At 35.1% G+C, this 13,841-nt stretch overlaps 1 protein-coding gene across 3 annotated transcripts; it reads right to left on the reverse strand.

Moving 5' to 3' along the window:
- Window positions 1-2,817: 2,817 nt before the first annotated feature.
- On the reverse strand, window positions 2,818-13,826 carry LOC125670668 (J domain-containing protein-like). 3 transcript variants are annotated; one of them, XM_048905979.2, is made up of 5 exons: window positions 13,620-13,770; window positions 12,821-12,899; window positions 12,587-12,726; window positions 9,541-9,688; window positions 2,818-3,556 (listed from the first exon to the last, which is right to left on the reverse strand). In XM_048905979.2, the coding sequence occupies exons 1-5, from the start codon at window positions 13,695-13,697 to the stop codon at window positions 3,486-3,488; spliced, it is 516 nt and encodes a 171-aa protein (XP_048761936.1). In that variant the 5' UTR covers window positions 13,698-13,770; the 3' UTR covers window positions 2,818-3,485. The 3 variants fall into 3 exon arrangements, with proteins under 3 accessions (XP_048761936.1, XP_048761937.2, XP_048761934.2); XM_048905977.2 differs by lacking the exon at window positions 2,818-3,556 and adding an exon at window positions 6,489-8,581 and having other exon boundaries at window positions 13,620-13,826; XM_048905980.2 differs by lacking the exons at window positions 2,818-3,556; window positions 12,587-12,726; window positions 12,821-12,899 and adding an exon at window positions 6,442-8,581 and having other exon boundaries at window positions 13,620-13,826.
- Between the last annotated feature and the right edge of the window lie 15 nt (window positions 13,827-13,841).

Genomic DNA, 13,841 nt, shown 5'->3' on the forward strand with positions numbered 1-13,841 from the left:
GTGTAGGTCAGTATGTGTTTATAAGGAGGCAGATTGACTATTGAGCCCAAAGTCAATTTTGTATCTGTACCCGAGTTCAATATTGGCCACTATGGGTCCTCATAAATACATATTGACCTGACATTGAGGTCTTTATCTATTATATAATTACTTTGAAAATATATATTGCATCAGATACCCAAAAAAAGCAAAAGGAAAGATTCTGGATGCACAGGCTGAAGTCATTCGACCCTCAAGGTATCGACAAACCCACTGACTTCACCAGAATGAATATAGGCTAAACCCTTACCACATTCTGAGCTTGATCTACTTGTTTGATCATGTCCCAAACTTTCCATTAAATTTCTAGCTTAAATCCATGTTTACTAGTTTCACATATACTAATTTACTGAACTACATACATGTACTAGTTTACAAGACTACTGGTTTTCTGTGATTCTATAATAGTTTATTTTGCTCTTCTATCTTAAACATGATCAGGAATACTTGATGATTATTTCACTTTCTTCACTGCTAATCCTGTTTCATGAGTTGGTTCACATTGTTTACTTTTTTGTTCTTTTTTTTAATGAAATATTTTTATTTCTTATTTTTTAATTATTTTTTTTATTTAACGTATATTAATAATAATTTTAATTTTTTTTTTTTAAATATTTTTATTTATCATTTCTTTTATTCTTAGTGCACAGTAACGAGAGAATCTTACCGGATACGACTTGACTTTTGTACTGATTAACATAACATTAACGTCCTACCTGAGATTAATTAAGTCTATCATTACTACTTGATGCATTGTGGAAAAGGAGTACGTGTCATGGCCTAATTCGCTCCCTAGAAAACATCAATTAGCAAGCCAAAAACAGTAAACATGTAATTTGCTGTGTAATTGATTTAGTGTAGTTTTAGTGCTAGTGTTTTTGTATATTTTTAGCCATCCTATGTAAACCTTTTCATTTATCTTGAGAAAGGGACAGGTCATCCCAAAAATTTCACAATCTAATTGTTCTTGTCATGGGAGGGGCCTCCGTGGCCGAGTGGTTAGAGCATCGCGCTCAAAATCACACGGCCTGTCGGCGAGGGTTCGAATCCTGCTCGTGCCGGTAAGTGAGAAAGTTTCCCAGTTTACTTTCGGAAGGTCGGTGGTCTCTTCCCAGTTACATGGTATCTGGGTTCTCTTTCACCAATAAAAACTGGGCGCCACCAGATAAATGAAAAATTGTTGAGTGTAGCGGAAAACATCAATCAATCTTGTGATTGGTCATTTTAGTGCTATATGATATCATTTATTGACAAATTATGGACCCACAAGGGACAATAACATGAAAGAACATTAATGATTAGAAACATACAAATTAAGGACATGCATGTATAACAAAGTTTTGTTCACACAAAATACAATTCAGATTGATTGTAAGTAGAGGGAAAGCAACAATAGAAAGGAGATTAGAACATGACTAGATGTAGTACGGTACATGTATACCATTGTCATAGCATATATATGTGTAACAGGTAAGGGAGAAAATGCAACGGACCAGACCGGGATTCGAACCCAGGCCCCCTGAATCTCTAGTCGGGTGCTCTACCAACTGAGCTAACTGGCCACCTGTGATCGAACCCGGCCGACCGCTACATATGTAATAATTTTAAAAGTTGATCACAAAACTGTAAAGGACACAAGGGGACAGTACTTAAGAATCTCTTACTAGTAATATTGTTTTAAACAGAATATTTTTCCTGTGTCCAATGCAAGATTGTAATTGTCAATATAGTGTATATTAAATCTGGTAACATGCAAAACACACCAGGGGACGGTTCTTAATTTACAAGAATCTTATAAGATCATGCAGGCCATGGATCAATTCTCCCAGTGTCCAGTGCCATAATGTAAGCAAATTCCATCAATTTATAAATATAAACCATGTGTCAATGTTTACACGTTAGCAACAGTTCTTCTGTAAAAATTTATCCAAAATATCCCCGTCTAAACAGGTCATTAACCATTTAGGTTTCTCTTGAAGGTTCAGCTTAAAGAAGTTAGTGCATGATTTTGAAATACATTCCAGTAACTGCTTCTTTATGTTTATCACAACAAAATAAAAAGTTAATTTCATCCTCCACTTTGCCAGAGCATATTCTAAGTTCAGAGGGGGTACCCTGTTTCTGTGTGTCCATTACTTCACTCATCATCTTGGGGGGGGGGAAGGAAAATAATAATTACTAAAAAGAGCTCCACAAGACAAGGCACATCCCCTCACAATGAGTGTCTACAAGCTCTTTCTATGAAGTCCCATAGTGACCTTGACCCTAAAATCAATAAGATTCTTCTGTTGATAACAACTTTATGTGAAGTATTAAATCAACTGAGCAAAAAATGTGGCCTGTAGAGTGTCTACAAGCTCAGTGTTACACACACACATAGTCGCCCCCAGTGTTGCTACTACAGTATATCCCCTCTCCCAACAAATTTTGTGGGGATAATGAAGCTAAGATACTCAAACCTGATACACATGTTGACCCCATGGTGAAAGGAAGATGCCTACTATATCTTGAGGTCAAAGCCATACTTTCATGGGTAGTCAATTAAAGAAAAAACAGCACTAATAAATCCTAGGTGATTGCATGTATCTTCAAACTTGGTGTAAATGTTCCCCATGGTTTTGATGTCAAGTATATTTTTAAAGTCATTTTTTGCTTCTATTTAATGTTAATCCTTTCTGCGTTTACTACTGAATATATTGGATGGGAGTGTTTTACAGCATGAGAGTTGTTCCTATTACTTCTATACATCTGTGCAAATTAAGAATAAGAAATGAAAACTATCTTTCATTTTATAATTTACTGGTCATCAAAATTCTAACATAACAATTAATGTTAAAAACATATAACAAAAACAATATCAAACATCAGATACATGCCCCCCGTATTGGAATGAGATATTTTGCAATTTGAAAGACTTCTTTCTTGAACATTCGCCACTAAACAAAGCATTACACATAATAAAACAAAACATGAAACTGTTTACATACAGACAATACTGATTCCATTTCTGAACATACGATACTGAATATATTTCTGAACAGATACTAATCTCTTTGTATATACATCTAACATGAAGACAGTAACTACTGGTATGTAATTGACTGATGTTTTGTGTACATGTACTTTCAATTTTGCCACATTTAAGCAAACATCTATGGAGAATACCAATTTCTAAATAATTTAAAACATTTTGTTTTCTATCAGCTGTCCCTGTTCAACAAGGAGAACAGTTTGTTTTCTATCAGCTGTCCCTGTTCAACAAGGAGAACAGTTTGTTTTCTATCAGCTGTCCCTGTTCAACAAGGAGAACAGTTTGTTTTCTATCAGCTGTCCCTGTTCAACAAGGAGAACATTTTGTTTTCTATCAGCTGTCCCTGTTCAACAAGGAGAACATTTTGTTTTCTATCAGCTGTCCCTGTTCAACAAGGAGAACATTTTGTTTTTGTCTAGATTTCATAATTTCTAAATTTTTTCAAGATGTCTGATGGAGGATCCCTCTCCCACTGCAATTTCTGATCTAAAAAAGAAAAGAAAAGAAAATTTATGTATAGTCATTAGTGGGACTTCAATGCAAGCACATTTTACAGGAAAGATCTGGTCATTCCACACTAGATGTGTCTACATAACATGAATGCTTCTGCTCAGTAGCCAAGTAAAAAGTGTTAAGCCAACACAATGTCTACAAGAATTTAGATTGATGTGTAATTCATCTCATTTACACTTAAAATCAGGTTAATTAAAGTCCTTGACTCTGCTGAAAGTAAATTAAATTCAAATGAAATCTGTAACACCTAATTGTATAACCTCAAACTATACATCTATCTGCAAGCATTACACCCAAAAGGAATTTTTTTTTTAACTCCAAGAGATATAGTACCATAGGTCAATTGGAACAAAACTTGATCTGTGCTGTTTCAGTATACTCCAAAAATAAGCTCAACACATAGAAAAGGCCCATGAGCCACATAGCTCACCTGAGTCACCTTGGTCCTACTGTTGCTCACCTGTTGCAATTTTTAAAAGAATTTTTTAAATCATTATTCCCATAAAGAATGTTGATCCCATATTGTGAACCCAACACAGCCTCAACATAACTGATACAAGGCCACAAGATCTTGGCATGAATTGTAAGGTTTTGCCATAAATGATTCCCTAAGCGAATGTACGAGTGGGACCCTACATCGGTCGGAGGCAGACGAAAACAAGGACGACAACAGCAGAGATGGCGAGACACGCTGGCAAGAAACTTTACAACTGCGGGCCTAACATATCAGGAGGCCGAAAATATAGCCAAAGACCGTGTGACATGGAGGGATACCATAGCGGCACTGATGTGATAACAATCACTAATAGTATCCAGTGAGTGAGCCATAAATGAAAGTGATAGAGCTTTGATATTTCACATGAGTATTCCTTGTGACAAGACCTTTCCGTGGGTACCAACAATTTTGACCCCGTGACCTTGACCTAGGAGTTTGACCTACTTTTTGAAAACTTTAACCTTGCTAATAGCTTTTGAACAGTAAGTGATAGAGCTTTGATATTTAACTTGAGTATTCCTTGTGACAAGACTTTTCCGTGGGTACCAACATTTTTGACCCCGTGACCTTGACGTTTGACCTACTTTTTGAAAACTTTAACCTTGCAAATACCTTTTGAACAGTAAGTGATAGAGCTTTGATATTCCACATGAGTGTTCCTTGTGACAAGACCTCTCCGTGGGTACCAACATATTTGACCCTTGACCTTGGAATTTGACCTACTTTTTGAAAACTTTAACCTTGCTAATACCTTTTGAACAGTAAGTGATAGAGCTTTGATATTTCACATGAGTATTCCTTGTGACAAGACTTTTCCGTGGGTACCAACATTTTTTACCCTGTGACCTTGACCTTGGAGTTTGACCTACTTTTTGAAAACTTTAACCTTGCTAATAACTTTTGAACAGTAAGAGATGGAGCTCTGATATTTCACATGAGTATTCCTTGTTACAAGATCATTCCGTTGGTATTGAACCTTTTGACCTTGACATTTGACCTACTTTAAAAAAAATTTTTTTTACATTGGTCATAACTTCTAAATGGTAAATATTAGAGCTTTCATATTGTACATGAGCATTTCTTTTGACAAGATCTTTCTACTGGTACCAAGATATTTGCCCTTGTGACCTTGGCCATCTTCGGAATTGGCCATTATCAGGGGCATTTGTGTTTCACAAACACATCTTGTTTTTATGGGATTTACTAGTATGAGACTGATCAGATTCAGATTATAATGTGTTTAGCTAGATATATATTTAATTGAAAAATGCCTTTTTGAAAAAAGAACAAAATAAGACAAAAGAAAAAAACTTATTGTGCACAACGTTATTTGTAACCCCCCCCCCTTTTTTTTTTTTTAAAAACATCTACATGTAGATACAATATCATAAAATGTAAATTAGGCCTATTAGTACATGTAATTTCTTCACAACACACGTCAAATGCGAAATTGAAATATTACGGCACAAAGTTAACAAATTGTAGCATTTTGAGGTGTGAAATTTTGCCTTAATGATTCATGATATATTAATTAATGTAGCACTTAAAAGCATATTAGGAAAAGGAAAACCTTGTACTTGTTTTCATAATGAACTTTTAAAAAAAAGCTTTGGAAATTGGACTGACCTCGCAAGAAATAAGGTTTTATCAAAATGGGTTTTTTAAATTGAATTCATTTCCATTTTTACTATATTTTATTTTTTCAAAATATATATAGTGAATAAATGAAATGATGAGTCTCTTATAAATATAGTATGAGTACGACAATATTCGAAAGATATTTCATTTAATAAAAGAAATAGAATCAATTCGAACTAGGTAATGGGTAACATTAATTTTTATATGCAATCGCAAACCCATTGAATACAATGTCGCATTAAAGCATTCAGTGGTGGATGTAGAAAGGGGTGGATTGCATCCCCCCTTTTTGGGTTGAACTTTTTATAAAATTAAAATACATCCCTCCACTTGTTTTGTAGGATGCCCAGTTAATCATCACTTTGGACTTTGTTTGGAATCAAACAGGATGATGCGTCAGGGTTGATGGAAACCTGATCCTCGTTAATTAAAGTGTCACTCACTGATCCTTGTGGCTTGTCACAAATCTCAGTGTCTCTTTTTGACAGTTTCAGTGTCCAAATTCTTCGAAATTTAGGGTCTTTTGGGAAAAGAAACATACTTAATCCCTGTCCCGATTTCACATTGCAGTTCAAAGCAGCGCATTGTACCATAAATACAGGACTTTTCTATGTAAACACTATAAAAGCCTATCAATACAATCGAAAGTTGTCTCAGATGACGTCATAAGCTACGAGCGATAACTCACGTCACAACACATTTATCAATCGCTCAGGTAAAAGTTTGATAGCGCCGTGTAATTCACGCCAAGTGATTTTTATCAAAATTGCCATGGAAATTAATCCATAAGTGTACGACAGACATTTTTCTGTATAAAACTCAAGTTTTAGGAAAATCACCGTACTTGACATTTAAGAAAATGAAGGTATTATGAGGCCCTCATAGTAGAGGACTCTAACCACCCCATCCCACCCCCAACAATTGAAGAAAATGAATTGCAGGGGGAAATTAATGAGGCAGTCAGAGTAAAAGGCTCTTTAACCCTTCACCCCCACATTAGGACTTTGAACATCAGACAAAACATCTTGGTTTGTTTGGGTGTTTTATTTTATTTTATTGCTGTTTTCGTTCGTCTTTTTTGATTATTATTTTGAATGGCAAGAAATTTTGAAGAATCCCCCTGTTGTAACAACACCCCCACCCCCCCGAAAAATGACGATACATGTCTGGTTATTACATGTACATTTTGCTTTGCAACACATGCATGTTGACTAATTGTATGGTGTAGAATTGTACCCTTTACCAAGTTTTCCTTCATTTACACAGTGTAAGGAATGGTAAACCAAAATCACAATACAAAATGCATAAAGACCAAGATATTTTCAAGCGTAGGAACTTCATTCACGAATACATAAATACATGTATTCAGAAAAATCGCATGCATGCATTGCAGGACTATAGCATATGTGTGTTTTAACGTTTCTGTAACATGCCATAATGATTACTTTCAGGCTTGAGTGTAATTTATTCATAAATATTTTCATTTTGTAGATCTGGCGCAATGGCCATACCGCTGTACGATAAGATTTTAGTATTAATAAATCAGTAAAATTCGTGTTGAGGTTTTATTTGATATGATACAATACAAATATACTGTAATGCATTAGTAGGATATACAAAAGGCAAGAGTATAAACATTTTCTTTTTTTTATTATTAGTATCAGTATCCATATGATCACGAAAAAACATTATATAATTTATATCCGGATTCATTTATACTGATTTAGATATCAATAAAAACATAACTGCATAGTTTGGGTGAGGGGGTTCTAATGAGTCTGATGAAATTAAAAGAAGGAACCCAACATTTGCATTCAAACTAGATGTACTTCAAAATGAATTCATTTCTGCTCTGACTGAAAGCATGATTCTAAATTCAGGAACGAATCTTGCATACAAAATAATTAATAGGGGAACACATAAATTCGAGCTCCTTTGGAATTTAATGAAATGCAGATATGCACCTTTCTTTTAACACAAATTGATATGTTGTATCAGGCACGTATACAGGGGTTGGGTGGGCAGGAAGGCTGGTCTGCTTTCCCCACTTTTTTGAAATTTACTTTTTTTCCGTTATTCTAACATACAAAGTCAGTATTTTTTACATGCGCAGTTCAAACTAATGTATTTTTAGCCGAGTTGCAACGAAGTTGAACTCGGCTATTGGTTTGGTGATGCGGGCAGCAAGAATTGGTTTCCGGATGATAACTCGAAAAGTTTACAATCTAATCAAATGAAACTTTGATATATTGTTGGGTACCAGGTAAGGAAGACCCCTATTAATTTTGGAGAAAAATGGTCAAAGGTCAAGGTCACGGTGACCAAAAATAGAATGAAAATTTTAGAAAAATTTGGTTTCCAGATGATAACTCAGAAAGTTTAAATCCGAATGAAATGATACTTAAAGATATTGTTATGTGCTCTCTCTCTCTCTCTCTCTCTCTCTCTCTCTCTCTCTCTCTCCTGTTCAATCAATGAATATGGACATACAGAGACCGTAAATAATTATGTGGTTCCAAAAGAGACAACAAAACTATATTTTCGTTTATACATTTCCTTTTATATGTGTCTTTGTGTAATCAACTGTTTATTATGGATTGCAAATGTAATACCTGCATTTTCACACAGGTGTATATTTCGATCATTATTCCCTTATTTGTATATCCAAGTTTGTATATGATCATCGATAAATTTTGAATTGTGCACGCAATATATCCAACCAGATATTAGATTCCCGATTTCTATAAACTGCAAAACCTCGACCAGACAAGCATTCAATACAGCCATTACAGGAAAAATTTTCGACTCTGACATCTCCCCTGATTGAAGACACCCTGTTTGGCACGGGTGAAGTGTGTCGCAGTCTGTATAATGGAATAACAACGTGTTGTAAAGTTCTAACGAGATACAAATGGAGTTTATCATTTTGTTTCGTGGATTTATCAGAATAAAGAGAATTTAATATTTTCGGTAAGTGCACATCTCCGTTGAATAGATGCCCGTATTTGATAAGGGTTTTTTTTTTTGGCGAATATACCGTGTGCATTACATATTATGCATATGGCATGCACCTTTATTTTGCAAGAATTGATATAAATAATATATTTTATGCTCTTTGCTTATTCCATTCTATCAGTATGTAATTAGCAAATGATTTCCCCGCATTTATTTTATAAGAAACTGCAAATACTTGCATGCACTTGCAAGTATGCAAGAAAAGCTTCTTTCTTTTTTTCATTTTTGTCTAACTTATCTAAATTTCCAGAATGTTGCATTGATATACAATAAATATTTTGTAATTTTGAGCAAAGCATAATGTTTTAAAATGTGATTTTATTTGTTTCTCATTCCCTATATATTACTATCGGAGATGTGCACTGGTCGAGTCCACCTAGAAAAATCACTCAGGTGTGACAATCACATTTGGGGTATATACGGGTAGAGTGAATTAGGCTACCTGAGAGAAATATGGCGGATAAGATGAGAAAGGTGTACGTATCTATTAATTCATGTCAGCTTTAAAATAGATGAATGAATCAGTTTAAAAATAACAGGAGCACAGGTTTACATCATAAAGTGCCAACAAAATCTTTCTAATAAGCAGTCAATAGCATCAGAAAAATTCTCCAGACACAAATTGTCTATGGATAAACAGAGAGACATCATGATACTCTTTTAGCCCCCCCCCCCCCCCCCCTCCCCCCCCCCCCCCTTCAACTTCATCTGCAAGGAGTATAAAACCACTGCAATCTTACTATTCCCTCAGTTGGAGATGGTATCAAAATCCAAAACGAAATCATTTGGAAAATGTATTGATACTTACTGTCGTATACAGCAGCATGTGAAATAGGCTCTGATGATCCAAATGCAGAGAAATCTGTGTTGTCTGAAGAAGAGGAGTATTCCATATTTGTCCTGTACTCCTGAGATTGAATTGTTGGCTGGGGTTTAACTGATGCCCAGTGCAATGTCTGTAAAACAGAACAATGTATATAAGACAGAGTTTAAGCCCTCCTATCGAATCTTTTATTTTCAGACACAAAAAATTGAGATTGATGGCAGTATATACATTAAAGTACAATCTGTATCTCTAAATCTAGGGGTCTTTAAGATATCCAGGGGTTCAAGATATCTGAACTTTCTTCAGGTTTTGTTTCAGTGACTTCCCCTACGTCTGTATTACAAATTTTTTAAAGCATTACATTAATTTAAAGCAAAACACTTGCATATAAGTTATACATTCTTTTGTCTTCTGTTATTTATATCTGAGTGATAAGACTTGTATATCTAGAATTCCATGACTGTGCAGATCCCATGCTTACAATTACTGACTTCCAGGCTTGAATGGGAAGTAGTTATTTCATTGTAGTTAAACAACTGATTAGGTAAGAAATTTAAAAATCTAGGATAATACGCACACTACTTGTATGAATGATACAGCACCAAAGCTAGCTATAGCCCTCTCCGATTTTTTTTTGGGGGGGGGGGGGCGAAAATGTCAGAATAAAAAAATGGAGATGGCTACATTATTGCAGCTACTGGTACACCAAAGCTACTCTGTTCATTAGCATTTTTTTTTTTTATCATTGTTGATCTGCTATGACAATATGTTCAGTGGGGGGGGGGGGGGTGCTTTTGTTTTTATTGGTGATGACTGCTTTACTGTTTGTCCCTCTCTCTACAACAGCATCAATCACTTCTTAAAACTTTCTCTTAACTCAGGGGTTGGAAAAAATTGTTTGTACTGTGTTGAGAACTGTTGTTGAATGTTTTTTTCTATTCGCAACTGACCTCCCACTTAAATTCCAGTTGACTTTGAAAATCTTCATGTTTTATCTATTCTCGGTGTTATTAATACAGCATGTATTATAGAATGTGTTCATAATTGTTACATTCAAGTTCACATTGAAAATCTTAGCATTTATCTGTAAAACACATTAATAACATAGCATTTATAATTAATACCATCTGTATATCCGTAATAGTGGATGTATTTATTCATAATCCAATGAATTTAATCAGTTTATAGTTGAAGACTGCACTAAACATACCAACTACAAAGAAAGCAGAAGTGGGCAAGCTCACATACCCCACACTCCAACATTGCTTGACAATGCCTCACATAATGAATGGTAATGCTATGCATCACTGACAAGAACAGGAAAGACGGCCTCGAAATTCTAAGTTCAAAAGAGGTATAACTCCCAGAAAAATTATTGAATCAGAATTTCCTGCGAATATGCACATCTACACAGTGTGTCCTTATTACATTTGTAACTACAAAGTTTCACGAAATCCTGTTAAGCGGTCTCAGAGAAGTTGCACTGACAAGAAATGGACTGATGGACGGGTCAAAAACATTCCACCCTCGGCAACTTAATTAGCAGCCTCAGTTTTAACAGGTGTGAATAGCCCCAGACAAGAATGTGGGAAGAAACAAGACCAGGCATGTTTAATAGGCCAGAAAATTGACTGCAACAAGTAAAATTTGGGCTTGGGACCTTGAATATACTTCAATATAACTGGGGTACTCGAGACTACCATATTCAAGATATCAGGAGATTTTATTGCCCTATATTGAAGATCAGAGGCGTATTATTTTTGTACTGACTGTCTGTCCAGCAGTCCTTGTAAAAAGACCTAAGAAGGTACCAAAGTTTTTTACCTTGTGACCTTGCAATTTTATCTACTTTTAAGAAAAGTTAACCTAAGCAATATCTCTTAATTATTTAAGGTTGGATTTTCATAGTTTGTATATAGATTCCTTATGACAAGACCTTTCATTTGATACCATGATCTTCAACCTTGACCTTGCAATTTGACCCAATTTTTAAAACTTTAACCTTGATTATAACTTTTGAATGGTGGGTGATATGGCTCTCAAGACCTTTCTTTTGACACCAAAGTTTTTTATCTTTGTTGCCACCATGGGCATAGTGTTTCACAAACACATCTTGTTAAAAAATCATTTATATACATGGAATATGGCTGTGTCCAGCGGTCGACTTAGATATATTAAGTGGTATATTCGAGATAACTCGTATTTGAGATATTGATGTTCATTTGTATTCCATTCTACATGTACCTATTTCATAAAACTATTCAAAACTCAATCAATTATTTTAAAGGGAAATTGACAATTTGCTGAGTTCAACACTACATAGTCCATGCAAAGAAATATATATACTGCAAGAATGATTCAACATTCCTCTTTCCAACTAACATGAAGTCAAAATATTTCTCTGGTATATCATACAGTACTGGTCTCGGAGTGGACACTTATAACTCTGGTATATTATAAAGTACTGGACTCGGAGTGGACGCTTATGTCTCTGGTATATTATACAGTACTGGACTCGGAGTGGACACTTATAACTCTGATATATTATACAGTACTGGACTCGGAGTGGACACTTATAACTCTGATATATTATACAGTACTGGACTCGGAGTGGACACTTACTGTCTCTGGTATATCATATAGTACTGGATTCGGAGTGGACACTTATGTCTCTGGTATATTGTACAGTACTAGACTCGGAGTGGACACTTATAACTCTGGTATATTGTATAGTACTGGACTCGGAGTGGACGCTTATGTCTCTGGTATATTGTACAGTACTGGACTCGGAGTGGACACTTATAACTCTGGTATATTGTACAGTACTGGACTCGGAGTGGACACTTATGCCTCTGGTATATTATACAGTACTGGACTCTGAGTGGACACTTATAACTCTGGTATATTGTACAGTACTGGACTCGGAGTGGACACTTATGTCTCTGGTATATTGTACAGTACTGGACTCGGAGTGGACACTTATGTCTCTAGTATATTGTACAGTACTGGACTCGGAGTGGACACTTACTGTCTTTGTTGCATCACGAAGTGCCTGCCATTTTTCATATGGAACTGTGATTCCAGAGTTTCTCCATGTGTCATAAGCTTGTCTTTTGTCAGGATCAGTTAAAATATCTTTTGCTTGTGCCAGTCTTGCAAATCTCTGTGCTTTAAAACAAAATCATATCCATACATATTGAGAATACCCTGTAGTAACAATGTAGTGTGACATTAGATTTGTGAGCTTTAATGATGGACTAACCTGCCTTTGGATCATCTGGATTTTTGTCTGGATGGTGATCTAGAACTCTTGTTTTGTATTCTACCAGAATTTGTTCAGTCTATTGAGAGAAAGATCTAAATCATTTGTAGATGTTAATTTTTAATCCATCATTGATCAATTCATAGATAAGGGGATATAGCTACAGAACTGTGTCTCACCAATCTTAAAACGTTAGTAATGGATCTTCCTAACATATCAACAGATGGGTGAACTATGCCAGCTAAAGAGAATGCTATCAGCATCAAACAAATAGTTCTTGTGGGATTGGGAGAAAAACGCACAAAATCGGGATTTGCACCATAATTGTGAGTGTCAGCAGTGTCCATACTTTACATGCAAGTGCCTGTGGATCATACATTTCTATCTACATGCACCTGGGTTCACTTTATGATTCAACTGAACAGAATGTATCTCCACATAATTCTAGTTTGACTTCAGTTATTTAGAAGAAAATAAAACCTCAGTTAATATTTGTATCTATTGATGCTTTCATGAAACATATATTTTGTGAAAAATATATTCACAAAGTCAATAGCACTATTAGTTTTTCATGAAATATGTAGTAAAAAAAAAATTGTACGAATCCATCTATTTCATCATACTGTACGTGCAGAGAGAGAGAGAGAGAGAGAGAGAGAGAGAGAGAGAGCATATTCTTAGTCGATCTAACTGTTAGTGTTATGAATCCCAGCCCTGATAATTATTATTGTACAAGTATAATGATTGCAATTATAATTCTGATCAGCATCAAGTAAAGTTGAAATAAAGTATTTCTCACCGTAGAATGTTCGCTACATCCAAGAATATTGTACAAATCGTCCTCTTCGTTCCTGTCATATTTCAAAACAGCATCCATTTCTATTTTCACTTTCAACCGGGAGAAGTCATTGAAGTTTGTTAACAAATCACATTTGTGCACTGTTCATAAAGTTATAAACTTTTCAAAACTATTTTTGGGATAATAAGTACATATTTTCTAAAATACAAAAAAAATCAAATG

The sequence above is a fragment of the Ostrea edulis genome, chromosome 4 (genome assembly GCF_947568905.1).
Source record: "Ostrea edulis chromosome 4, xbOstEdul1.1, whole genome shotgun sequence".
Taxonomy (NCBI): Eukaryota; Metazoa; Mollusca; class Bivalvia; order Ostreida; family Ostreidae; genus Ostrea; species Ostrea edulis.

Bases quoted from the DNA above. Each gene is read 5' to 3' on its own strand.
- LOC125670668 (XM_048905977.2), bottom strand. From the start codon at position 13,697: ATGGATGCTGTTTTGAAATATGACAGGAACGAAGAGGACGATTTGTAC. The intron at 9,689-12,586 runs GTAAGTGTCCAC...TCTGTTTTACAG, and splicing joins TTCGTGATGCAACAAAGACA to ACATTGCACTGGGCATCAGT. The intron at 8,582-9,540 runs GTAAGTATCAAT...TCCATTATACAG, and splicing joins ACATGCTGCTGTATACGACA to ACTGCGACACACTTCACCCG.